This window comes from Arachis hypogaea, chromosome 16, assembly GCF_003086295.3.
Source record: "Arachis hypogaea cultivar Tifrunner chromosome 16, arahy.Tifrunner.gnm2.J5K5, whole genome shotgun sequence".
Classification (NCBI taxonomy): Eukaryota; Viridiplantae; Streptophyta; class Magnoliopsida; order Fabales; family Fabaceae; genus Arachis; species Arachis hypogaea.
In genome coordinates this window covers 142,725,862-142,753,839 of record NC_092051.1, presented here as the reverse complement: position 1 = coordinate 142,753,839, position 27,978 = coordinate 142,725,862, and the positions used below count along the sequence as shown (strand labels likewise).

The 27,978-nt window shown below is 34.7% G+C and overlaps 4 protein-coding genes across 4 annotated transcripts; 2 read left to right on the top strand and 2 right to left on the bottom strand.

Moving 5' to 3' along the window:
• Positions 1-5,687: 5,687 nt before the first annotated feature.
• On the bottom strand, positions 5,688-8,603 carry LOC112754132 (trifunctional UDP-glucose 4,6-dehydratase/UDP-4-keto-6-deoxy-D-glucose 3,5-epimerase/UDP-4-keto-L-rhamnose-reductase RHM1-like). The gene is made up of 2 exons (XM_025801721.3): positions 7,019-8,603; positions 5,688-6,199 (listed from the first exon to the last, which is right to left on the bottom strand). Exons 1-2 carry the CDS (start codon positions 8,558-8,560, stop codon positions 5,756-5,758), a joined length of 1,986 nt encoding a protein of 661 aa, XP_025657506.1. The 5' UTR covers positions 8,561-8,603; the 3' UTR covers positions 5,688-5,755.
• Positions 8,604-10,342: 1,739 nt separating this feature from the next.
• On the top strand, positions 10,343-17,083 carry LOC112755467 (protein WHAT'S THIS FACTOR 1, chloroplastic). Its single transcript, XM_025803573.2, has 3 exons — positions 10,343-10,798; positions 13,182-13,291; positions 15,393-17,083. The coding sequence occupies exon 3, from the start codon at positions 15,422-15,424 to the stop codon at positions 16,904-16,906; it is 1,485 nt and encodes a 494-aa protein (XP_025659358.1). The 5' UTR covers positions 10,343-10,798; positions 13,182-13,291; positions 15,393-15,421; the 3' UTR covers positions 16,907-17,083.
• A 3,667-nt stretch (positions 17,084-20,750) lies between these two features.
• Positions 20,751-23,799, top strand: LOC112755466 (serine/arginine-rich splicing factor RSZ22A). The gene is made up of 6 exons (XM_025803571.3): positions 20,751-20,910; positions 21,254-21,364; positions 21,608-21,696; positions 22,625-22,841; positions 23,178-23,291; positions 23,571-23,799. The coding sequence occupies exons 2-6, from the start codon at positions 21,276-21,278 to the stop codon at positions 23,605-23,607; spliced, it is 546 nt and encodes a 181-aa protein (XP_025659356.1). The 5' UTR covers positions 20,751-20,910; positions 21,254-21,275; the 3' UTR covers positions 23,608-23,799.
• Positions 23,800-26,192: 2,393 nt separating this feature from the next.
• Positions 26,193-27,978, bottom strand: LOC112755465 (purine permease 21-like). Its single transcript, XM_025803570.3, has 2 exons — positions 27,861-27,978; positions 26,193-27,424 (listed from the first exon to the last, which is right to left on the bottom strand). The coding sequence occupies exon 2, from the start codon at positions 27,396-27,398 to the stop codon at positions 26,289-26,291; it is 1,110 nt and encodes a 369-aa protein (XP_025659355.1). The 5' UTR covers positions 27,399-27,424; positions 27,861-27,978; the 3' UTR covers positions 26,193-26,288.

Genomic DNA, 27,978 nt, shown 5'->3' with positions numbered 1-27,978 from the left:
CTCTTGTTTAACCAACAATTAATTAGCCTACAAAATAGCAGGTGAATAAATATTAAAGAGGAAAGAGAAATTTAAAGAAACAGAAGAATATTGGATTTTTTGGATTAAAAAAAAAGTTAATGATTAAATTAGTTTCTAAAAAATGAATTATTTTTTAAATTTGTTCTTAAAATAAAAGATTTTATCAATTAAATTAGACATTCAAAAATTATAAATTAATTACGTTTATCCTTTCATCATTTCATTAATAAGTTTATTAACTATTAATGATGTGAAACTTTGACTAACACTATACATAATAATTAACACGTATATATGTATAAAAATTTATCAATTTAATCTTTAAAAATTAAGATTTATATAATTGAAAAAAAAAGAATTAAATTAATAAATTTTTATAAACATATCAGCGTTTAATTAGATATGTCAATATCATGTATGTTGTCCGACATCATCAATTATTAATAAAGTGATGGAAAAATTAAATGTGATTAATTTGTAATTATAAAAGACTAATTTAATTGATAATTTGTTTAGGAACAAAATTAAATAACGATTCGTTTTACAAGGAATAATTTAACCTGTTAGAAAAAGCTGGTTTTTGTTCAAGGTCAGGATTTACCCGAACAGTTTATTGATAATGGTAGGGAACCTCTACTACCGTGGATATATATGGTCGGCAAGTTTTAAAACGACGTGAAAGTGGTACTTATAAAGACATTTTTGTTAGAGAATTATTAGCATGAGACGAATTAGTATCGTCTATATTTATATAGTATATCTGTATATTAATTGTAGGATTCTATACCTTTATTATTCTGATTCATTTAGCACCTATAAATACCCCTTATATATTGTACCTTCCAACATACTGAATAATACACTCTTCAAATTACTCTCTCAGTCTCTTGTTTCTAACATGGTATCAAGAGCCTAAAAGTGTTTTTTTTTCCAATGAACATTTGTTCATAGCATCCTTATTTTTCTCTTCCGACAGTGCTTCTTTGTTCTGGTTTTTCGTTCTGTTTCCGACGCTTTGGTTCGTCACCTCCGCTATCATTGTGTTCGTCTCTCCGTCAAGATTTCAACGCCATCAGAATCATCGCCTGAGTCCATCGGACGCGCCGTCACGCACCGCCGGAACCTCCCTGCCCACCTTCATTCTTCCTCAACCCAGATGCTTCAGTAGCCATTGGATCTTGCTGCTGATCAGACGATCCTGGAGCGCCCACGTGTCACGCCGCCAGCTTCTCCTGCGACCCGCGCACCCGCGATTGACCCGACCCGTCCCACTGGCTGACCCGCTCGCCACCTCACCGCCAGCCTGTCCTCTCCGTCCTCTCACGGGCTGCCACGTGTCACCGTTCTGCTGACGTGGCACTGACGTCCCTGCTGACGTGGCGTTGATGTGGCATACAAGCGGGACCCTCCCTAAGATTTTTTGGTGAGCTCTTTCCGATTCTGCACTCCGATTTCTCATTTTCTGCTCTGAAATTGCCGTTTTCTCTCCTCTCTTTGATCTTTGTGACCACTATCATGGAAAAGCCAGATGTTTTTGCTGTCACCGACAGAAAGGATAAATTCTGTCGAAACTGTAACCATTCTGGGCACCTCTTCCTCGACTGTCCTTCTGTTGAATGTTGCACATGCCACCAGACAGGTCATATTAGCTACCATTGTCCACAGCTGTTCTGCCGTTACTGCAAGCTCTCGGGACATTTAATTACTGCCTGTCCTACTCGTCCACCACGTCCTGATCCACTCAACTCGTCTCCTGTTTCTCTATCTGATATTGCATCTCTCCTTCAGCGTCTTCTCTCTGTTTCTAGTAATACCCCTGCCTCTTTATCGACCCCTCCAGGTAATTCTAAATGGTACTTTGACTCGGGTTGCTTTAATCACATGTCTCCATTGCGTAATATTTTCTCGTCCATGTCTACCACCACAAATGGACCTTCTGTCAATACTACAAATGGCTCCCTCTTGCACGCAACACACAATGGTTCTATATCCCAGTCAACTCTTAATCTTCCTGATACTTATTATATTCCCAAATTAAACTTCAATCTTATTTCTGTTGGTCAACTTGTTGATCTGGGTTTTGAAGTCACTTTTTCCGTTTCTGATTGTCGTGTACAGGATCCTCAGACGGGACAAATCATCGGGACTGGACGTAAGGTCGGACGGTTGTTTGAACTCGAGAATCTTCATATTCCTCCTGTACCAAATCTCTGTGCTGCTTCTTCTCCCTCTACCCTTCACTTATGGCATCAACGTCTTGCCCACACCTCCTTAGGAAAACTGTGTCCTCTTGTGTCTCAGGGTGTTTTAGGTCAGGTTCCAAATGAATCTTTTGATTACATTTCTTGCCAAACTGCCAAACAACCTGCTTTATCTTTTTACAATAATTCATCTCTTGCTTGCTCTCCTTTTGATCTCATTCACTCTGATGTTTGGGGCCCCGCTCCCACTGCCTCTATGGGCGGAACTCGATACTTTGTCGTTTTCATTGATGATTATTCCCGTTTTACTTGGGTTTATTTGATGACTAATCGCCATGAGTTACCTCAGATCTATATCAACTTTGCTACTATAATTAAAACTCAGTTTTCCAAGGTCATTAAAGTTTTTCGACGTGATAATGCTATGGAATACCGTGATTCCAAACTCTTAGCCTTTCTTGCAGAACAGGGTACTTTGTCTGAGTTTTTTTGTCCTGGTATGTCTCAACAAAATGGTAGAGCTGAACGCAAACACCGTCACATTCTTGACTCCGTCCGTGCAATGCTCCTTTCTTCTTCGTGTCCTGAGCGTACTTGGGGTGAAGCTGTTCTTACTGTTGTTCATGTTATCAATAGACTCCCTTCTTCTGTTCTTGGTAATGTTACTCCCTTTGAGCGTCTCTATCATACCCCCCAGATTATAGTTCTCTTCGAGTTTTTAGTTGTGTATGCTTTGTTCTTCTTCAGCCTCATGAACATAGTAAATTTGAACCTCGGGCTCGTATGTGTTGTTTCCTTGGTTATGGCACTGAACACAAGGGTTATCGTTGTTGGGATCCTCTCTCTAAACGTATTCGTATATCTCGTCATGTTGTCTTCTGGGAGCACCACATGTTTTCTCGGTTCTCATCCTTTGAGTCTATTCCTACTACTCAGTCACCTTTGTTTACTAACCCCAATGTTGATCTTTTTCCTAGTGATGATTCTCCATATTCTATCTCGAGTGACCCTCCACAGTCTCATGTTCTTCCGCCTTTTCCATCTCCCGATGATTCCAGACCGGACGATGATCCTGCTCCTACCGTCATGCCTCCTCCTCCTGCTCGTTCTTCTAGGGTAAGGAATCCACCTCCTCATCTTATTGATTATCATTGCTTTTCTACTATCATTCATCAACATGAACCTAAGTCATTCAGAGAAGCCTCTTCAAACCCGAATTGGCAACAAGCAATGCAGGAAGAAATACAGGCACTTGAAAAAGCACACACTTGGGATTTGGTTGATCCTCCTTCTGATCAGGAAGTTGTGGGCAGTAGATGGGTATACAAGATCAAGACTCACTCTGATGGCTCTATTGACCTTTATAAGGCCCGCTTGGTTGCTCAAGATTGTACGCAAGAGTATGGTATTGATTATGAAGAGACTTTTGCTCCTGTCGCTCATCTTACGTCTGTGAAAGCTCTTCTTGCCATTGCCGCGGTTAAAAAATGGTCTCTCAGTCAGATGGATGTGAAGAATGCATTTCTTAATGGGAATTTGAAAAAAAAAGTCTATATGAAACCACCTCCGGGATATCCTTGTCCTTCTAATAAGGTTTGTCTCCTTCGCAAGGCACTTTATGGACTTAAGCAAGCTCCTCATGAATGGTTTGACAAGTTCAGTACTACCATATGCAGTCTTGGTTTTACTTCTAGCCCTCATGAGAATGCCCTCTTCATTCGTAAAAGCGAACGTGGAGTTGTTCTTCTACTTTTGTATGTTAATGATATGATCATTACTGGGGATGATGTTGATGGTATCTCTAATCTCAAGGCCTCACTTCACCATACCTTTGAGATGAAAGATCTTGGTTCTCTCAGCTATTTTCTTGGTCTCGAGGTCATCTCCACCGATGATGGCATCTATCTCTCTCAGGCTAAGTATGCTTCAAATCTTCTTGCTCGCGCTGGGATTACAGATAGTCGCACTGAGTCTACTCCTCTTGAGCTTAATGTTCGATTTACCCCTATGGATGGCACTGTTTTGGATAATCCGACTCTCTATCGACAGTTAGTTGGTGGTCTCGTCTACTTGACTGTCACCCGGCCAGACATCGCCTATCCAGTTCATGTACTTAGCCAGTTCTTGTCAGCTCCTCGTACTACTCACTATGCGGCGGTTCTTCGCATTCTTCGCTACATCAAAGGCACTCTATTTCATGGCCTTTATTTTTCTGCCCATTCCTCTTTGTCTCTTCAGGCTTACTCCGATGCTGATTGGGCTGATGATCCCACTGATTGTCGTTCTACTACTAGTTACTGTTTGTTTCTTGGCGACGCTCTCATTTCTTGGCGTGCTAAGAAGCAAACGTTCACTTCTCAGTCAAGTACAGAAGCTGAGTATCGTGCCCTCGCTGACACCACTGCTGAAGTTATCTCGGTTCGTTGGCTTCTCAAAGATCTGGGTGCTCCTCAGTCGTCCCCTACTGATGTTTTTTGTGATAACTGCAGTGCTATTCAGATTGCCCATAATGATGTGTTTCATGAACGCACCAAACATATTGAGATTGATTGTCACTTTGTTCGGCAACATATCCTTATTGATGCTGTTCGTCTCATTGCTGTTAGAACACTATATCAAACTGTTGATATCTTCACGAAAGCTCATCACCCGACTCGTTTCCGGACTTTGTTATCCAAACTCAAGTTGGTATCCTTAACTCCCACTTGAGTTTGAGGGGGGATGCATGTTAGAGAATCATTAGTATCAATTTAGACCAATTAGTATCGTCTATATTTATATAGTATATCTGTATATTAATTGTAGGATTCTATGCCTTTATTATTCTGATTCATTTAACACCTATAAATACCCCTTGTATATTGTACCTTTCAACATACTAAATAATACACTCTTCAGATTACTTTCTCAGTCTCTTGTTTCTAACAATTTCGACACACAAGTAAAAAAGTAATTGAGATAGAAAATTAGAATTCTTGAATAAAAGTAATCATATTCGGAGAAGTGCGGATCTCCCTTTTTATGGAGTTGTTAGCCTTATCTTTTTGGCTAAACTCGTAAGTCATGCCCGGAATAATTTTCAATTTTTTTTAATACTAAATATAAAATTAGTAAAGATGATATGTGCCTTATACTCTAATTAAAAAGTCTTATTTAGCAAAAGTTATTTTAATATATATATATATATATATATATATATATATATATATATATATATATATATATATATATCACCAAACTCTTTCTTTATTTTCGTTATATCTCAAACTTACATATCTAACATAATAAATAAAGTTAAGTAATTAATAATTTTCTTAGCGTTAAAAGCTAGACAAACCATATTTAACTACTAAACATTTGTAAATCCATCAAATATAAAAACAACGACACTATAAATTACAAATGAATTGTGATTAAATGTTTGAATTGCCATGTCCAAATCTCCAAATTAAAAAAAATGGAAAAAAAAAGTCTCATCATGTTTCATATATATAAAGAGTACAAAATCTGTGTCTAATAAAGTCCTGAATTAATTAAGTTTTCTTGTTGGGCTCAAAGACATACTTGATAATGGAATCTCTGATGTTCAGCATGTCTGGGAACTCTTTCTTGAGCTTGGAGGCATCCATTTCATTGTTACTCCTGGGAGCAACAATAACCTTTGCTTGTTCTTCCAAATTAAAATTTTGCCACTTGAATTTTGGATCAATATAGTCCCTGTACAATTCTAATATTTGATTGTGGCTTATGACCCCAGGATTGGTGAAGTTCCATATCCCTTTTAAGTTCCTCTTAGCCATCTCAATGGATATAGGTAACAACTCATCTAGCACGGTCATGCTGTTAGGTATATCTACCACCTTGTTGTAACGAGAAATCTTGGTAATGAAATTTCTAGGATTGCTAAGATCTGATGATATTGGCATTCTAACTCTCAGTGTGCAAACGTTCTCATAATTTTTCAACAGATCCTCCACCTATAAATATATATTTTTCATATTATTAATTAAATGTCATAATCAGCATATTAAAAGAAGGAAAATGATTTTTTGGAAAGTTTACTTTTCTTGATTCAGATACAAGGCAAAAATAAGAAAAAAAGTGTTGTCCACTTAATAAGCATTTTTCTTTAAGAATGTTGATGGTATATATTCAGTGTTCACTTTATTATATTCTTTCACATTTGAGGTATATTCTAGTTCTATCTCTAATATTTTATTAATTTTATTTTTAACATTTTAAAATTATTTCATTTTGTATTACACATTAACAAAAGACCAAATAGCTAGCGCCCGAGAAATTTAGGACTTATTTAGTTTAAAGAATGTGAAATTTAAATACAATTATTTTTATGTGAATTTGATTGATAATTAAAAATTATTTGATAATTTAATATATTTAACTAAATTATTATCTAATAATCATTAATTATAAACTTCACATAAAAATAATTAACTGCATATGAGTTTTAATCAAAAAAATATTTTCTTATTTTCATTTTAAAAGGATTTTAGATGATGTTCTGATTATTTTATCTCAAATATTTAGATGTGATTGGAATGTGATAAATGCTTCATTTTTTTTTCATAATATTTTTGTCCATTGAAATTACATCTAAATATTTGAGATAAAATTGGAATGTGACACAATACAAACCTTAAATTCCTCCATTGTTAACTACTTGGGTAAATTGAAACAATTTTAAATATCAAAGATAAATTAGAATAATTAAAACATGAAGAACATATTTGGACTCCACTCAGAATAAACTGAAATGAAAAGTTTAGAGACATTACCATGGCCTTAGTCTTGGAATAGAAGGAACCAATGAAATTTGGCTTGTCCTCCTCCTTGAAGCCAATGCCTGAACCAAGAGGATGGTCTTTGTCATACTCAAATATACAACCAGTTGCAAAATTCATCATATACAATCCTTTTTCATTACAAACATCAGCCAAATTTAATGTCCCAACAACATTAGTCCTTATTGTCTCAACTTTATGTGATTCACACCAATCAACATTTGGCCTTCCAGTCACTCCAGCTGCATTTAACACATGTGTTGGCTTTACCCTACTTATATCCTCCATTAATGACTTTTTATCTTCTAATCTTCCCTTTCCATACTCCCATTGGATTCTTTCTTCATCACAAAGCTTCCCTAGCAACCCTCCAATCCAACCCGTCTTCCCATATATCAAAAATTTCACAAATGTTTTATTTCGTCCTACTTCAGTAAATGACCTTCCTAGCCTTGAGTATCCACATTGAAACGACCATTGAGCTTCGTCAGCCAGATTGGTGGCTGAGAAGCGCGGATGCGGATTCAGGGCATTCGACACGTCTCCCCACCAATCCGGATTCTTTTTGTACCAATCAATTGTCAACTTTAGTCCTTCTTCCCAAGGAGTTCTTTCCTCCCATCCTAGATTCTTGAGCTTTTGATCATCTAGGAAATATCTCTTATCATTAAATGGCCTATCTTGAACAAACTCAATAACATCCTTTGAATTTATGTTGAAAAGCTTGCAAATATGCTCTGCCACATCTAATACACTTCTCTCTTTCTTGGTGCCAATGTTATAGACTTGGCCAATCATTCCTTTGTGGAGAATAACATCAAACGCTTCAGCTACATCGCCGCAATAAAGGTAGCTCCTAACATTGGATCCGTCGCCGTGGATGGGAAGCTTTTGTCCCTTCATCGCCCTAAGGACGAATTTAGGGACAAGCTTCTCAGGATATTGGTTTGGACCGTACACATTGTTTCCTCTAGTAGTTATTGTAGAAAGATTGTAAGATCTATGATAAGCCATTACCAACATCTCGGCGCCTGCTTTCGTGGCGGAATAAGGATTGGTTGGAAGAAGTTGGGAGGCTTCATGGTTTCCGATGTCAGTCTCGGAATCCGTCTCGCCGTAAACTTCGTCCGTGCTTACGTGGATGAACCTTTTAATGCAATTTGTTACTCTACATGCTTCTAGAAGAACATGGGTGCCATAGATATTGTTATAGGTGAATTCCATGGAGTTTCCAAATGAATTGTCCACATGGGTTTGTGCTGCAAAGTGCATGATTGTGTCTATTTCCTCTTCTATCAAGAGATGATTCACCATGTCTGAGCTAGCTATGTCACCCTTGATGAACTTGAAGTTAGGTGATGAAGTACAACATTGTAGATTCTTGATGTTAGAACAATAATCTAGCTTATCAAGTGCTACAATCTTGTAGCTAGGGTACTTGTTGATTAGCCTAGTGGTGACATGAGAGGCTATGAAACCAGCTGCACCAGTTATGAGGATGTTCTTTGGTACGTATGAACTTGCTTGCTTTGACATCTTTAATCTTCTTTAGTACAATTTGTTATGCATGCACCGTTTTCTAACTAACTAACAAAATATAAAACAGAAAATAATGAATCTCAGAAGGTAAAATACTAAGGTGAAAACTTAGGTGCAGTCGACTTCACGTGAAGTTGATACCTTAGAGCCGTTAGATGATTTGACTGATTTGATTAAATTTTCATTTAATGGCTTTCGAGTATCAACTTCACCTGAGTTTTCACCAAATACTAATGTTTATGATATAATAATTTTAAAGAAATTCTATAATTACTGTACTTATAGCAGTTATAATTAAATATTACCTATGTTAAGTTTACAATTTTTTACTATTTGATAGTAGTTTTTTTTATCAAATTAAAAAGAGCTTTTACGTAGTAAAAAAATATTATTTTAATTTTAATAATATTTTTTAAATATTGTGAAAATTATATAATTATTATAATTACTGTAATAATAATCATCATAAAATACACCTTTTGTACGAACATAAAATAGATCAAAATCGTGACAAAAAAACTTACAAATTAAAATTTTAAACACAAAACATGTCCACAACAAGGACTAGTGTTCATCAAGTTATTTCACTAAAGGAAGTCATAATTTGAGCATTATCATAACAAATCAAGTAAATCAAATTTGATAATAAGAACAATAAGAAAAATATTGTTTTCATGAATTTTGATGGATTGAGGAAGAAACACAAATTGAAAGGCATTTTACTTACAGGGAACGCTGTGATTCGGTCATGAGATTGTTAAGAGAAATGGCATCAATGATTACTTTGTGATGATGATAGCTATAGAAAGAAGTGAGTAATGTATGTTGGAGATTTACAATGTGGTGTTCTACTAGGGGCTATAACTTACAAACGTGGACTTTGATCCGAGAATTGTTTTAAATGCTTAATTTGGTATTTAATGTGATAATCTCTCACTTGATTTGACCTCCATAACCTTAATTGTAGGATTTTACTAGGACGATTATCCCAAGGGACTTGAAAAGAAATGCTTCTCTTGGAACTCTTCTTATAAAAACGCTAATAGACTTCAACCTCATCCATTCGTTGATGTATGTGGTTACCAAAAAATACAAATATGTAAAGATATAATTAAAGTCTATTAGTACCAAGAGAGATTTTTGATTATATAGGATATAGGAATACATATTTGGTTTTTGACTATTCTACTATATATGTGTGAAACATCTTGTTATTTCGATAACCAATTATCTTATCAAGAAAAAAAAAAGTTGTAAAGTAACATATACAAATATATATAACTAATTTTAGAAAAAAAGATAAATAGGTCTTAACTTTTTTTTCGTAGACATTTTCGTTTTTAACTATTGAAAAATACTTTTAAATCCATGACCTTCACAAAATTTGGACGGATCAGTCTCTCCGTCCAAATACCTCCGTCAATGACTGATCTGTCCAAATGTCTCCGTTAAGGACTGATCCGTCCAAATTTTGTGAAGGCCATAGACTTAAAAGTATTTTTCAATGGTCAGGAATGAAAATATCTGTAAGACAAAAGGTCAGAGACTTATTTGTCTTTTTTTCCTAATTTTAGTACCAAGAGAGATTTTTAAAATTCGATATATAAGAAACGCATATTCTATCTCTATGTATGTAAATATAAGAGTAAATATAGTCACCAAAAAATATAAGAGTAAATATATTTGTATACCAAAGTCTTTAAATCATCCAAAATAACATAACATCAATAACTATAATTTTTAAATAAGTTTTTATATGAACATTGAATATTAGACGTTATTAACTTATTTTTACAAAGAACTAAAAGATCATACAAAGAAAAAAGAACCCAAATTAATCCCAGCGAAGGATTCTCACTCCAACCCATTATCTCACTCTCTCATTCTAAATAGATATGAAAGTAGCCAAAAAGCTTAGGAGCTCGACACAGCACCTCAATCTTCTCACTTTCACAAAGTTGCTGTCGCTGACACCGCAGGGTCGTCGGCTCCTCTGCGTCTATCAGCTCCTACGCCTTCACTGATGTCGCATCGTCTGTACCTCTGTCCGTGCGCCTTCACTGCGTCTACCAGCAGACCAGCTCCTGTGCCTTAACTGCGTCTCGTTGCTTATGTGCGTCTCTCGTGGTCGTCGTCGCCTCCTCATCTGGCGTTGCCGCCTCCCCCTCGCCAGTCTCTGTTTCACGTTGCTTGGTCTCCCTCTTCTCTGCCCATATTCTGTCTTCACATCATCAGGTAATTTTTTTTATTTTTTTTAAGTTATTCAGTTAAATTACTGGATTATAATCTGTTTAACTGATTAATTGATTAACTGATTGAGTTGATTCTTGATTGTTATTGATTATAATTTGTTGATTCTTGGCAAATTATTCAAATTTTGTTGTTACAATGTAATATATGTAGGTTTAGTGGATGATTGATATTTTTTTTTCTTTCTGATTATTGGTATTTAGTGTTGATTTGTTGTTGTTTTAATATCAATATGGTCAATTGAGCTGCGGTTTTTATATTGTTGGTGCTGTTTTTTATATTATTGTGTGAATTTATATTGTTGGATATTGGATAGGTTTTATGAATTGAGTTGTAGTGGATAGGGATGGCAATGGGGCGGGTAGGGAACAGGTTTTTGTTCTACCCGGTCATGTCCCGCCCCGCCCAACAATAACCCACATCGAACTTGTACTGCTTCTGTCCGCGAGTAGTAAAAAGTTAAACAGGTCCCCACTTTACCCATTTTGTTTCATTCCGCTCCTATAATTATTCAAATCTAACAAATAAAATTAAATTTTAAATTTTATATAACCATCATTACATACATAACATAAATTAAAATAAAAATTTAAATATATATATATATATATATATATATATATATATATATATATACCAGGGTGGATAGGAACGGGTTTAACCTAAACCTGACCCAATCCCGCTCAAGAATCCGTCCTGTAAAAGATCCGTCCTGGTGCGGGGGCGATAATTACCCGTCCTGAGTGGGTAGGGACGGAGTGGGTACCCACGAATTCGGGTAGTATTACCATCCCTAGTAGTGAATATGTTTTGTGAATTTATATTCTTCTTCATATTTATTCTATTGCATAATCTGTGATGGCTTAGTTTTATTTGCAGAGATTTAAACTAGGAGTATTTGGCACTTCTCAAATTCTAAGCTTTTTGTCTAATTAAAGGTTCAAACTTTTGAAACTCTATTGCTTTTTTCTATCCCTTTTATATGCACCACATGACTTTGACAAATAATAGTTTCGCAAAGGTTATGAAAATCAGATCGAATTGATCGGATTAATCAAAAACGGATCTTTTGACTGATTCGGTTGATCTCTGTCTTTAAAAAACCAATAAAAAACGGCTGAACTGGTAGTTAATATGTGAATCCAATGAATTGGTCCGGTTTTTTGAAGGCTTGGTTCACTGCCCAGAAACAAAAAGAAAAAAAAAAGAAGAAAACCAGACGGGCAGACACAAAAGGCTCCCTCTCCCTTCACTCTCACAATTCACAAAACCTAAACCCTATTAGAGACAACTCAGACAAGAGCAGCCCCCACCAACAGCTACCACTCACCCTTGTTAGAGATATAACCATTAGTGTTACCTTCTCCTATCAGTTTAAGCTTTTGAGATGAGTGGTTTCATAATATGGTATCAGCCAAAAGAGAGGCTCTTGCTTGAGGGGGAATGTTAGAGATGCTGATGTGTTTTTAGTTTAGTTTGGATTCAGAAGTTAGAATCCGTTGCTGATTAATGGATTAGAATTCAAACTAAATATAATTATATGCTTTGGCTCTCTTATATTCAACATGTTTAAAAATTCGTAATTGAATTGAACTTTGTTTTGTGTTAGGATTATATAATTCTTGGTTTGAGGATCTCCACTATTCAGTTTACGTGAGATGGAAGTAATATTCTTATTTTTGATTATTTGATTATTAGGTTAGAAGTTATTGTTGAATATTTTTTATTCTGATTTTTTGTTGTTGATGTGATGACACATTAGTATTATTGCTAATTATTTGATATGGACTATGCTACGTGTACACTAAAATCAGCCACCAGTATAAAATACATGCTGGAATACAAATACACATTGAAAATAAATTAAATTACACATGTATTTATACACAAATACATTGGTGGCTGATTTTAGTGGTTGATTTTGGTGTACGAATAGCATTTTTGAACTTAGAAATTTATTATTTTGTAAATTTTTAATAATAAAGTATGGATGTTGTGAAACTTTGAAGCTAGTTTAGAAATTATTAAGTTTGAATATCTAAAATTATACATTGAATTTTTAATAATTTTATTGTATATTTAATTAAACTGGTTCAACTATAATTTCACCCCTGTTAGACCATTGAACTATTGAACCAATCACTCGACCGATTTAATGACCGGTTCGGTTCTCACAACCTTGGCATGAAAGACTTATGATAATATGCTTTTGAAAGTTCTAGTTATAATTATCTTTTATGAGAAGTTAAAAAAAAGTAAAAAACGAGTCTCAAATTAGTTATTTTTAGAAATTAAGAGTCTTAACTAATATTATCCTTAAGCTTTAGCTAACTTAATTTTAATTTTATTTGGTTTTACTCGGAGATAGTCATTAGTCTCGGACAAAAAGGAACACACGAAGGAAGGAAGGAAGACAAGCATGGCGCGGAGATGAGAAAGAAGATGTTGCGGTGGTGATACCCAAAGGAGCTTTGCAAGGTTCTTTCTTGTTCACTTCCATTATTATCTTTTGCATATGATGCTTTGGTCTTCTGAAGTCTTTGGCTTTGCCATTAACTTGTCTGTTTCTAATTCTCCATAATAGTCACCATATAGTTATGAAGTATTTCATGATTATCCACTCTTGTTTGTCGATGGCTCCTCAATTATGAATTTGATTGCTTTGAATTCATTCCTATAGTTCATTTGTTAAAGAATTTATTCCAAACTATAAATTAGGCCACTCTGAGAATCATTTTCGACTATAATTTGCATCACTCCTTTCCTAGTTTTGCATTGACTGGGACATTGGGGATCCTCTTGCAGCACCCAATCATGTGGGAAATATTTTTTTTTTTTTTTTTGCTGTTCTCTTTGATTCTCTTTTTCCTAAACACTTTTCATATTTTGTTCTTTTAAACTCTTCAAATATTAATTCGAAAGAACCTTTTGCTGTTCCATTCTTGTGATTTCCATTCATGCGGCAGCTGCTTTCTGATGCTGTTTCAGACCGTTTAAGAAGATAGTGCTACAACACATTGAAGCTCCGCAATTTGAAACTCTTAAGTCTCGAGTATTCAAGTATGCTAAGTTCATACTAAAAATAAGCTAGCCGTGGAAAATACATGAAATACAAAATACACATAAAAAATGAGTTAAAAATACATGTATTCATACACAAATATATAACAACTGATTTGGTAACTGATATTTATTGCGCACATAGCATTTTTTTGTCAAGTATTTAACATTGATTTTTGTTTGGGATTCTGCTAGCGCTACTCAGATTGAAATGTGAATCATTGAATGATTAGTTCTGCCCTTGTGCTGTATTGTACATTTGTACTCTTTTTTTTTTTTTTTTTTGGATTGAATCATTGAATGATTAGTTAATTTAGTTCTTTGGTTAATCTTGTTAGTCTTTATTAAAATTGGGCTGCTGTTGTATTTTATGATTTTTATATATTGTGATGTGCTGCTGTTTTGTGTTTTTTGACCGAATTGTGCTCAGATTGTGTCTTGATGACTTAATTGTGCTTAGATTGAATGATTAATTGATTATTCATTAGCTATGGCTGCTCTGTTGTGCTGGTGTTTTGTGTTTTGTGACTTTTATATATAGTTATGTGCTACTGGAGAGTGATATGCTGCTATTTTGTGTTTTGTGACTTTGTTGTGCTTAGATTGTGACTGTCTATAATTATGGTTTAGGGTGTTTATTTATAATTTATTTATTATTTTATTATAAAACAGTTTTTCCTGTTGAACCAGTTGGACTAGTAAATCTGTAAATCAGTAACTAAAGTGGTTCGATGACCAGTCCAATTTTCAGAACCTTGATTTTGAGTTCGGTCATTCTTGTGTGTTTGATGTAAAGTTATTTGCATTTTATCTTTTCTTTTTGGTATAGTAGCTATCCTGTTCTTCACTGTCTTGTCACAGTACTTTTTGCTGGTTTGGATTGATGAATTCTTGGTTTTATGTGAGTCTTTCTCTATCTGATGCATTCATGACTAGTATATTACATATATTGATTTTTATCTTCTTGGTAATTATAAGATTCCTAGAAAAGTTGAATGGCCGTAGGATTATTGCATAAGATTTCCACTTCAAATGTCAAATTGAATTTCTAATAGCAAGTTTCTTGAGGCAGTTATGCAAAAACATAATATCATTGGAAAGAAACTAGTCTCTATGTTAATAAGGATTTCTATTTAGAATAGCCCTGAAATGAAAAACTTTATTCTTAATCTGCAGAATTAACAGATTATGCTTTTAGGATATGATTGATTGATTATTCACCAAAGATTTGCCAATGTTATGATCCTTCATGTTATGGTAACTCTGAATTTAAGGAGTGAAGTCCTTACTTTATGCATTTCTAATTTCTGTTGTCAAATCTTTGTTAAGTAGAAATACATTTCATTCTAATTAAGTATTCTATGCCAAATTGTCAAGAAGCCTCTAAGAAGTTCAAGGTTTTAGGAAACCAAGGATCGTTGTGTGTAAATTAGTTCGGTCAAACACTTGGACCTTGGTAGTTTATCTCAGGAAGTTTTTTCTTCTTGGTACTTATTTGATTTTTTTCTCTCATTTTCAGGTTAAGTGTGAGTGGTTGAAACTATAAAAATGGCATTGTGCCTTCCTTGTCAATTCAGTAATAACAAACTAGTCTGTGACTTAGGTTCCAGCTTTCTTCCGGGGACATCTTCTTTGTCCTGTTCCACCTTCAGAAAACAAAAGGAACATACTAATTACCTCAGCAACATCTCGATTTCAATTTGTTGTTCCTCAGTCAAACATGTACGTGACACTGGTCTTGATAGGCGTGTTGTTTTGAAGAATAAAACTCGGTTTGTTCAAAAGCTGAAAACCTTACTTCTTTCTAAACCAAAACATTATCTTCCTCTTCACATTCTCTCTAAATGCCGGTCTTATCTTACTCTTTCTACACCTCACTCCATACTTACCATGATCCATCGGTACCCTTCTATTTTTGAACTCTTCACTATACCATGGCCACCTAAGCCACTCAATGCAACAAAGTTATATCCTCAACTATGTGTTCGTCTAACTCCAGCTGCTGCTGCCCTTGCTGCTGAGGAACTCACTCTTCAATCCTCCATTTCCACCACTTTGGCAACCAAACTCCAGAAGCTTCTTATGTTATCATCTCACCACCGGTTACTCCTATCAAAGTTGGTTCACCTTGCTCCAGATCTTGGTCTTCCTCCTAATTTTAGATCCCGTTTGTGCAATGATTTTCCAGATAAATTCAAGACTGTTGAAACTTCTTATGGCCGTGCACTTGAGCTTGTATCTTGGGACTCAAGCTTGGCAAAGCCATTACTGCCTCCTGCATTTCGTTCTCCTGATTTAATAGTTGATCGGCCTTTAAAGTTCAAACAACTAAGACTTAGAAAAGGGCTTAACATAAAGAGACGTCACCAGAGTTTCCTGCTAAAATTTGAAGAAATTCCGGAATTGTGCCCTTATAGGAACCCTGTTGATTCTTTAGCCAAGGTATCATTGGAAGCAGAAAAGAGATCTTGCTCTGTAGTAAGAGAGGTTCTTGGGATGATGATTGAAAAGAGTACTTTAATAGACCACTTGACCCATTTCAGAAAGGAATTTGGTCTCCCAAACAAGTTGAGAGCAATGATTATAAGACATCCGGAATTGTTTTATGTGAGTTTGAAAGGGCAGAGGCACTCTGTTTTCTTAGTAGAGGGGTTTGGTGAGAAAGGTGAGTTATTGGAGAAGGATGAGATATTGTTCTTACGCAATAAATGGAGGGACTTGGTTAGGGAATCAAAGAGAATGAGACGAGAGGGAAGAAGGGGCAGGATTGACAAGTTTTTTGGTGGTTTCAGTGATACTGATGAAAATAATGAGGATGACAGTGATGTTGAATATGATCACAATTTTGATATTGATAATTTTGAAGATGGTTATGATGATGGTTTTGAGGAAATATTTGAAGACTTGGATTTTGAGGCTAAGCATGATGACCATAGTGGTTTGCTTGCCGAAAATATGAATGGTGAATTTTGGACTGCAGGACATTTTCCTATTCAAACTAGGGTGGATGAAGAACAAGTGCAGCCTTGGTAGGAATATTTAAGTCATAAAAGGCTATGATCCATGGGTTCTATCTTTCATGTACCATATTACGATTGGAAGTACCTGCTTTGTACTTAACTTTTCGCTTTAGTTTTGTACAGTATCATTCACTGTAAAATTATTGATATAATACAAATCAAATCAAAGCAAATCAAATATTGGTTCCAAGCTTTTATACATGGTTTTGTTTCTAATGCCAAAAGTAGTTAATAGAATGGCTTTTATAAGTATTGGGTTTTGGACCACTTTTTCGGTCTGATTCTGTTTCTCAATTCTGATAATTTTGATAGTTGTTCAAACCGGACAAGCCTTCGGTTAGCAGTTGAACTGATTATTGAAATTGGTCATTGAGTACCAAAAACTAAAAAAGTAACTATATATATCATTAAAATAATAACAATAATAAAATAAAATACGTTATAATGGGTTTCATTAAATAGTTTAGATTTAATTTGAGGAAGGGAGAAGGGTAATTTAGGATTTTTAATTGAATTTTTAGTGTTTGGTTAATTTTGTCATACGGAATATTTTTTATGAGTACAATTTTAATTTCTTTTTCATGGATAAATTTGTCTTCGTAAGTAGAAATGGTAATTTACTCTCGAATTAGACCCTAATAAAAGGAAAAAGTATGAGAAGTCAATGTATGTTTTATAGGGATGTCAATGGGGCGGGGCAGGGGCGGGGGATACCTCCCTGCTTCCCATCCCCGCCCCCAGAATTAATCCCCGTCCCCGCCCCATTCCCCGCCATGGGGAATAATTGTCCCCATCCCCATTCCCCGCGTTCCCCGCATTCTCCGCGGGGCCCCATTCCCCATCTCCCTATGTACATTCATATGAAAATTATAATAAAAAAAAAATCAAAAAACCAAAAAACAAACTACAAAATATTATTACAAACACACAAACATATCTTATCCAAAATTATAAGTCCAGAAATATAATATAGCAAATTATAGTCTATAAAATAAAATCTTGAACAATAGGGTTATGGTTTTTCAATGAGTGAAATTACTAAAAGAACTCCTATATTAGAAATAAAGTAAGGGTTATTAAGTAAGTTAAAAGATTCGGGGAATTATCGGGGATGGGGCGGGGATCCCCGCTCGGGTCCCCGCGCATGTCTCAGGGGAATTTCGCTCCCCATCCCCATCCCCACGGAGAAAATTCTCCACTATTGGGCCCCATTCGGGGCGGTCCCCGCGGGGATCCCCACCTCCTGGGGATTTTTGACACCCCTAATGTTTTATACAATGTGTACAATGAGGTTAAATTGAAATTAGAATTAAATTAAAGGCAATTAATTAATTTTGAGTAGTTTCCAATTTAAAATTTGAATCAAATCATGATTCCTGTCAGTTATGGAATCAAATTAGGATTACCTCCCTCTCTTAATACGGTGTGAACTTCTTCTCTCACTCTCTCCTCGAAGCAAAAGCCGGTACAGTGCAGCCACGGTTACCAGTTGCCGTTGGACATCGCACCGACACTCTTCCAACTGGCACCGTCGTCCGCGTACGTAGGGAGGTTGCGCATATTGTGTGAGTCGAGCTCCCGGCACCGCAATAACCTTGATGTCCAGTGCCTCTGTCGCAACCGGTTTGTGCCTTCTTCCTGTCGCTGGATGTTCACTTTCTCTGTGAACGTGGATGATTATTCTTGGGTGTTTAGTTGTAGACAATGATTGCTGGTTATGATTTATCTGACTATCAAGGTTTCAAAATGTTTTTTTACACGGTCATTTGGTTGGTAGCTAGTCGTTTTATAAAGTAATTATGTTGTTATTTATACACGTTCATATTGGATGTTCGTTTTTGTATGATTTTGGATGTTCACTTTCTCAGTTTTCGTGGATATTTATTCTTCGAGTAATTCAACAAGACCCAGGCAGCAGGCTGGCGCTGAGATGACGCGAGCGCGGGGGTTCAGGGCTGCAACTCACGTCAGCGACGCTAACAATTGCAGGTCACGGAAGTTCGGCCGCGTGAAGAGTGACGGAGGTTCTTCCGGCGAGGGCGTTGGCACAAGAAGGCAGAGCGCGACAGTTCCGGTCGGCAGGAACGGAGGCTACACGTCGCGCAGAAACAGAGCAGTAGGATGCAGGTTGCTGCGCACACGGCGGGGCGCCGGAGAAAGGAGAGTTTTTCTGCGGAACAAACAATTGGGTTTTTTGGGGGTAGGGTAACGGTGGGTGATGAAGGGTTAATGTGAAAGAATTTGGGGTAAATTGGGGGTAGATATCACAAAACTGAACAGGCAACTAGAAATTAGGGATAATGATATTTAATTTACATTATTAATACATATTGGGCCAAATAAACAGCCTATTGTATAGATACCTTATTGCCTCCCTAGTGGGACTCAAATAAAAGAGGAGGGAGTTTTAGTAGGAGTAACAAAAACAAAAAACAGCAACAAAACATACATGACACGCATTTCACATTTGTTTTCTATTTCACCTACCATATCATATACATGACACGCATTTTACATTTGTTTTCTATTTTCACCTACCATATCATATATAATAAAACACAAAATATTAACTATATAATAATTTTTTGGCATTGTCATCAAGATTAAGGTAAATTAGATTTTTATTAGAAGATATTTGTTATCATCATTATTTAAATATTCATCTTCTTGTGTAAAAAAATTGTATTCTATGTAGATAATCTACTATACATAAACCGCTGCTGTGTGTTACGATTTATGTAGACAATTCCCCTGTAGCCCACTTGAGATTTCTGGTTAGTAAAATTTGTTCAGAAACCGTTGCGCTACAACCTGTAGCGGTTTCTGCCCAACATGAAATCTCACGTAAACCCGCTACACCCTGTAATGAATTATGTTCAATTGGAAACCCCTACATTTCTATAGATACAGAAAAGTTAAAATTTCGTTTGTTGTATTAAAAAGTCGTAATCTAGTAAATTTAGTTTTCAAACAATTTATTTAAGTAACTTGCCCTAAAAAATATTTTTCTTTCAAATAATATTTATCTATCTTTTATTCTATTTTTCTTAATTTTTTAAAATTTAATAAGATCACTTTATAAAATAAGAATATATTATAAGTGAAATATAAATTTAATTATAAAAATAAAAAGATAATTTATTTGAATTAAATTAGATAAATTTTAAAAGTTAAACCTAAAATTTAATTTAAATTCAATACAAATTATTTTTAATTTTGATATATTTTATAATTAAATTTAAATTAGACTATATTCAATTAAATTAAATCATATTTTAATTTTTTTAACACTTTAAATAACTTTTTATAATTAAATAATAAATAAAATATAAATAAACACACTAAAATATAATTATAAACTAATATAAATATTAAAATATCATTTAAATTTAAAGTACTATATCTCTTATATGATCTTATTAAAATAGAAATTTAAATTAAATAACAAGTATTTCTTAGTTGATATTATTATTTATAATTGAATTTACAAACTATAAAATGTATAAATAATTTTTTATCTCATCAATTATTAATAATTTAATATTATTTATATAAAGATAGTAACAATTTATCCACAATTTTAACAAGGTTGTTAGCACAAAAATTAATTTTATTTTTGGAAAATATTTTATTAAAAATAATTAAATTTAATTAAAAAATAAATTTAATTAATTAAGACTTTTATATAATCCTAATAATTGAGTATTTTATATATTTAAAATTTTAATAATTAAAAAATAATAAAAATTAAATAATTTTAATTTTAGATCATATGTGACAGTGTTATATTTTGTTTTATTAATATAATAATAAAAGATAAAAATTCCCTAAATCAATGATGTCCAAAATATGACCGAGAAAATGACGTGGTGAGAAAAGGGCGTTATAAATTTGAAAATTCTACGCTCTCACACTCACGCGGCGTGCTTTGTAGGTTTGTTTCGTACTCAAAGCTCTCGAATTTGAGCGCAGGAGGCTGCTAGGGTTTTTCGCTTCTTCTTCCCCGCATCGCTTCAGGTTCAGATTTCTTGTCTAACTACGAATATATAATCTTCCATTATCCTCTTCACCTTTCAAATTCGCTCTCTTTAATTTTTTTTCTCTTCTTTCCAAAACCTAAAAGCTCCCTTTATATTTTACCCCAATTTTCCTAGAACTCACAGGTTTGGGTTTAGTTTTCTTGAAAATCTTCTTTATTATTCAAATATTTTACTGTATTTTTAATCAATTTGCGTTTATTTCTTCTTTTTTTGTGGATTATTTTTTAGAAGAGGTTCATTTTTTCTTGATTTTATGGACGTTTGTACGGATTCGAATCGAATTTTGGTTTAATTTGTGACTTTGATGTGTGAATATGCAGGCACTTGTTAAAGACTGAAACGATGTCCCGTGTGTATGTTGGTAATCTGGATTCAAGGGTCACAGAGAGGGACCTTGAAGATGAATTCCGTGTTTTCGGAGTTATTCGGAGGTAAACGAAGGAACTTTGGTTGATAAATGATAATGTTTAAATTTGGGGTTTTTCTTGAAATTCATGCTTGGTTAGTTGTATTTATCTTGATGATATTATATTGTTAGGCAATGAATTGAAATCACTCAATTATGTTGGTTAATTTACCGGTTAAAATTTTAAGGCATTACAAATTTTCAGTTTTTTTTTTTTCTTTTTATTTTTCTCCTTTCATTATAAGTTTTGTGGTTCATGTGTGTGCAGTGTTTGGGTTGCAAGGAGGCCGCCTGGTTATGCTTTTATTGACTTTGATGACAGTAGAGATGCGCGTGATGCTATTCGTGAATTGGATGGTATGTTTTTGAAGAATTGTTGAAATGCATTAAAATGATGAACATTCATTTACCAAATTTGCAAAGCAATTTAATCTTATCTGCTAATGTATTATTTGTTTTTACCCCTTTTCCGGTTTGATATGTTGAAGGGTTTTCCTCAACTTCGTATTTAACTCTACTTTCTCGTTTGAGGGAGCTCTCTTTCTTCTACTTCTACTTCTGGCTTGCAAATGTCTTATGCAAGCAGGCCTGCAGTAATGGTTTTTTCGTTAGTCTTCATCAAAGTCTGCTGATTTGTAGAGTTTGACACTTTGACTGCATGTAAAGAGAATTAAGAGTATGAACAGAGGATATGCACTGCTTTGGAGTGTTATGGCAAGCTACACATCTGTTGCATAATGGGTTTGTTTTATGAGATGTGTGCTACTACACTTAACCCATGGGCCACGTGAGTGCTGCCTGTGTTCTGTATGTCCCCCTAAGAGCTATATGTGCTCCAATAAGTCGTTATCGACCAGTGGTCAAATGAACTTCTGAAAACATTATGGTAACACAATTGTCTTTACTCAGAATGAAGAACTTTGTTCCCACTTTTGCAAAATATGATACTACTGTGTTTTCACAGATTGTATGATGGTTTACTTATCCCCAAGTTTGTGTGCATGTTATATTATCTTATTATGTTGTTTTTTTGTATTGTAATAAGCAGTGCTCATGTCTAGTTACAAGATTTATCATAACTGAGACTGTCAGCCTAAAGATAATGTTCTTGCAGGGTTATGGTTTGATTAACCAAGATTTTTCCTTTTTAATTATTGTGTGAGGAAACCATAAAAAAAACTCAATATCTGTTTTGCTGGAAGTTTTCTCTTTTTTAATGTTTCTATTATGATTTTTATCCTACTTCATATTTTCTTGATATTTTCATTTTCATTCTGTGGAGCAGGCAAGAATGGTTGGAGGGTAGAGCTTTCTCACAATTCAAGAGGTGGAGGTGGTGGCCGTGGAGGTGGCCGTGGTCGCTCTGGTGGTTCTGATTTGAAATGCTATGAGTGTGGTGAACCTGGTCATTTTGCTCGGGAGTGTCGCTTGCGTGGTGGTTCAGGAAGACGTCGTAGCCGCAGCCCACCCCGATTCCGTAGGAGCCCAAGTTATGGTCGGAGGTGAGTTTGCTAACCTATATTCTAACTTAACCTAGTGTGCAGTTCTGATAGCATTGGTTAGTTTATCCTTATGATAACATTATATTGTGTTTTTTATAACTAATGATTGTTCCCCGAAATTGTTTGATAATTCTTTGTGCAATTGTAAAATATATGGATGTATATGAATGATGTTTTTGTATAAAATTAGTTTTTCATTATTACTGTAAGTAGTGAAAGATGAAAGTACAGGTCATAATGTTGCCGTCTATATTTTGCATTTGAAATTGAAAATTGTATGTTTTGATAATCCTGATCATTGCTTTTTGCCCCACCCTTTTTATTGGCATGAATCAGAAGTTACAGTCCCCGTGGACGGTCCCCTAGGCGCCGCAGTTTGTCACCTCGTGGACGGAGCTACAGCAGGTCACCTCCTTACCGTGGACGTGAGGAGTTACCATATGCCAATGGGTTAGGTTTCTTCCTGTCTTTAAATATTTCGTAGCCCTTTCCTTCCTGTGTATTGTTAACCAATGTTGCTTTCTCTCTGATTCTGTTTTGAGGTTGTAGTTTCTACTTTGCAGTGCTTTCTATAAGATTCTGTTTTTAAAGAGGAATGACAAATTAATATATTGAGTGGAATATTTAGGACCTGAACTATGCTTTAATTAAAGATAGAATCTGTATTCAAGTTTTTGCTCTGTGCCTGACTTGCAAAGATGACTTAAGATTCTTCTTAATGGCATGCAGAAATGGCATTAGGGAACGTCGCCGAAGCAGAAGTTGAAATTTAAATGTTGGTAGCTGCAGTTATTAAGAGGATAATGAAATTATGTTAATCAATGGTGCTTGGACTGCACCATAAGTATGTTTTGTTGGGCAATGCCCTGAGACTCCACAGTTCTACTCTTGGATTGGATTAGTTACTTGAATTCTCGGCTTGTGTTGCTTTTATCTATGAAGAAAATTTTTAGTTCCATTGCAGGTAATTGTTCTTTTAAGGTTGGTTGATACTAATCTGTTGAAGAGAGTTCCAGATCTTTCTAAATATATGCTTTTCTTCTGTGTTGAGGTTTCTACTGGTACTCTGCTTCATTGCTTTTCTGCTTCTTCGTTCAGTGGATTGTAGTCTCTGGCTGCCCTTCTCTGCAATTTTCGATTTTTGAATGGTTGTGGGTCATAGCTGGCTACATACGCTGCATGCTTGTTTCATTGACTCGCCACTTGCAATGTGCACGCGCCAAAATTCTAATGGCATTTGTTTTTGTTAACATGAGAGTTTTTGCCCTGCATCGAATATAAGGGTTAGTCGGCCTGCATCAAACACTTCTGGCAGGTACTCCTCTGTTGGGCCGGTGGGTTTTTTTTGACATGTTAAACCTAGGTATCAGTGAGTGTGGATGGGAATTTCAATAGATAAATCTCAAATTATTGTGACCAAAATCATAACTATGCTGTTTAGAGATCATGACCCTCATTCTATGCCCTTTACATGTGATACAACAAAACAACAAAAAAGAACTTAACCTTCAGTTGGATTCAAATCTTTTGTCTCCCTTTTCTGTTTGCTTGAATACAATACTGGTGTTGCTTTTCCTTTCTGCAAAGAAAAGCATGTTGCATGCTTAAAATCGTTGGTGCTACTTATTTCAAATGTATTGAATTTTATCATTCATCCCCTGGTTTTATGGGTCTTATTAGTCGACTCTTGATTATGTTAACTTCTCTACCCTGCTAAACCACCGTTGTTAAAAGAGGTACTGGCGTAGGGCCACTATCCCTTTGGTTATTAAGGAATCAGGATACAAAAGTTTGATATTCAGCTTTCTTTGTCATCTTCTCTGCTGTTTGTTGGATTGTGTTGTGACTGATGAGGTTAACAAGGGATTGTCCAAAGAAGTTTTAACGGTTGTCGATTCTGAAATGTTACAATAGTCTTGTTGGAGAAACTTCATATTGCTGTGTTTACTTTTTAACAGTCCTTAGTATACCTAATGTTACATAATGTTAAATTAGGTATACTAATGTATTGTTTTTGAGAGAGAAATTTAGGCAGTAATATTTGTAGTTTGATGAAACGTCTGGAAAAGCGCATCACGATTAAATTCACCCGTCGAAAGAATTATAACACCTTAAAAAAGTTGTAATAAAACTTCTCCTTGCATGAAAGCATTGTTTTACGAAGAGTAAACTACCATTTGTGGTTTTATATTTACAAATGATTTATGGTTTAGGGTTTCTGTCAGATAAAAATATTTCGATGTTATTTTGTTTATGGGAAGAATGGATAATTTATTCCTTTTGTATTACTATAAAGTTAGTTTTGTTTATTTATAGATATATTTGTCAATGTTTTTTTACTTTTATAGGTAAAAATAATTTATTATTTTATGAATGAAAAATCTATTCATAATCGTTTAATAGCGTAGTATGTCAAATTTTTAATTTGTTTTTCCATTTTATTTTAATTTAATTTAGGTATGTTTTAAACTTTTAATAAAGTCAATTGAATTCTTTTTCACGGCACACTAAAATTTGCACCCCGTTGCATGTAGGGATGTCTATAGATCGGATCGTATCCGCAGATCTGCGGTAAATATCCGCATCCGATCCGAAAATTGCGGATACGATCCGATCCGCAAATTGATCGGATCGGATCCACTCTTTGCGGATCGGATCGCGGATATCTTCTCTACATTCGCGTATCCGATCTGTGGATCCGTAGATCCGCACTATAATAATTAAAAAATAAATAAATATATATATGTTCGGTATTATATTTACTTGTTTGTATGTTTTAGTTAGTAATTATTATTCATATATTGTATTGTTTTATTTTTGTTATTTAGAGAGAGTTTGATTAAAAATATTTTAGGAATAAATAAGTTTAAAAGTATGAAAGAAATATTTTTATCGAATTCTTTTACATAAAAATATGATTAAAAAGAGAAGGTTTAATTATGCGGATATATCTGATATCTGATCCGATCCGCATCCGATCCGCGGACACTCCCAGTTGCATGGTGTGCGCTAATGGGTTAAAATGACGTGTACGGTAAAAGGCATCACTTGACAAATAAATTAATTTGATTAAACGGAATATTAAATTTTGAAAGTGTATCTGTATTATATTTTATGCGTATTTTTGTACGTTCTTCCTATAAATAGAAGTGACTTTTAGCTTTTGAGAAGTGTTCATGTTAGTGTTTTGAAGAATGTTTAATGAATAAAGTTGAGTGGTATGGACATGTATTTCTAGACAAGGGTGTTTCATGGACAAGGTTGGCATGTACGCACACAGTAGTGTGTTTTGTGCATCAACGAGTGGTTTTGTTAACATACAAAGTATTGACCTATGAATGAGAAGGGAAATAAAGAAATTAAAGGACTAAATCTATTGTTGGTATAATTATTTTTACATATATGATAACGCAGGTTCCCACTGAAGCAAGCTTCCCATATCCCAATTTAAGCATTATTTTCTTCTAATGGTGAAGATTTGAGAAGGTGATCAGCACTATTTCTGCTGATAGTATTGGAGTTCCTATCATGATGATATACAAAGGTATGGTAAAAGTATGATACAATTCCCCATATAGCTAGAGCCAAAGTGACAGCCTTTATCCCATGCATTTTGTCATGAAAAATGAGCACTGCCAAAATTGGAACCAAAGGCACATTCAAAACGGATATGGCATTGGAAAAAAGGGAAGACACCTCAAAAATCAACCCTAAACAACCAACATGAAAGAGTTGCCAATTTATTGCTGTGAATGCCAATGTTAGCAAATAGGATGCCTTCCCCATTTCATACTCCTCCATATCTTCATGCAACTTACTCCATTCTCCACTCCCAAATAGTCCCACTAGAGTAATACAAGTAGATATGAAGGATCCATAAATTGTCACATCTATAAGCACTCTCATAGTGTTCCTTTTCAAAACCTTCACAAAAGCAAGTTGTATAAGGGAAAGGTAGAATCCATACGCCACGGACCCTGCTATCGTCGCTATTACTCCCACCACATAATGTCTCCTAGGGTTTCCGGTAGAAAAAAGTGCGCTTTCGGGTTGAAAGGCGGTGAGGGTGGTAGAGATAGTTAGAAGGACTAGAGAGTTTAGTATGTAGGGAGTGAATTTCATTGAATTAAGGAAGAAGGAGAAGAAAGCATTGAAAACTAACCTAGATGAGGTAACTAGTGCAAAAGTAGAGAGAGGAAGATAAGCTAACCCCATTGAATCAAAATAACAAGCTAATGACTCAACTATACCAAGTGTGACATAGATAATTGCTAGCATTAGTGTAGATGGCTCTGAATGAAGAACATTGATATTGTGATTGTCTTTTGGTGTTGATGATGAGATGCAATAATAAGGTAGTAGAATAGGGAAACCCCCAACTTGTACAAGTGTTCCAATCCATTTGCTTTTTCCATGTTTCTCATAGTACAACCTTCCTAAGATTGTTGCAATTGTTTGGCATGATATCACTAGCATGGCATATAAGGACAATAGCAACCAACGGTAGTTTCTTCTTTGGCTCTTGTTTCTTGTTGGTCCAAAACTGCTATCCTCCATTGGTTTTGTTTCTTTGGAAACTTTATCTACTAACAAGCATACATGTCAAGCTATATATACAGTGAAAAAATCTTCAAAATGGAGGCAAAAATAATAATCTAGATTCTAGAGCACCTCAGTTCAACCATATATTTTCAAACAATATTGGTGAAAGATGAGACTTAGTTTAAGAGAATATCTCATTTAAGTACTTTCTGAAATTTTTGTAATCATCAAATTGAATTTTGATTCACATGTTTCATGCCTATATCTTATAATCACAACCAATTGTATTTTATCGTATAATAAAAATAACTAATTTTTAAATTTATTATTTTAAAAATTATCTAATCACATAAATTTGATTAGATGACCGTGTAACATATATAATTATTAAATTTTTGTAAGTGCTACCAATTTCTAATTTCATAGCATAAGTTATTGGTTTATCTTCTTATTATTGAAGATGAATCTAATACGTACCAGTTATACAAAGTGGCACTTTTGGAGTTTTGGTTATCTGATCTCATGTCAAAACTAAACAAATTTGAAGAGAGAGAGAGAGAAAGAGAAAGAGAAAATAAGTAATTAAGGAACTGTT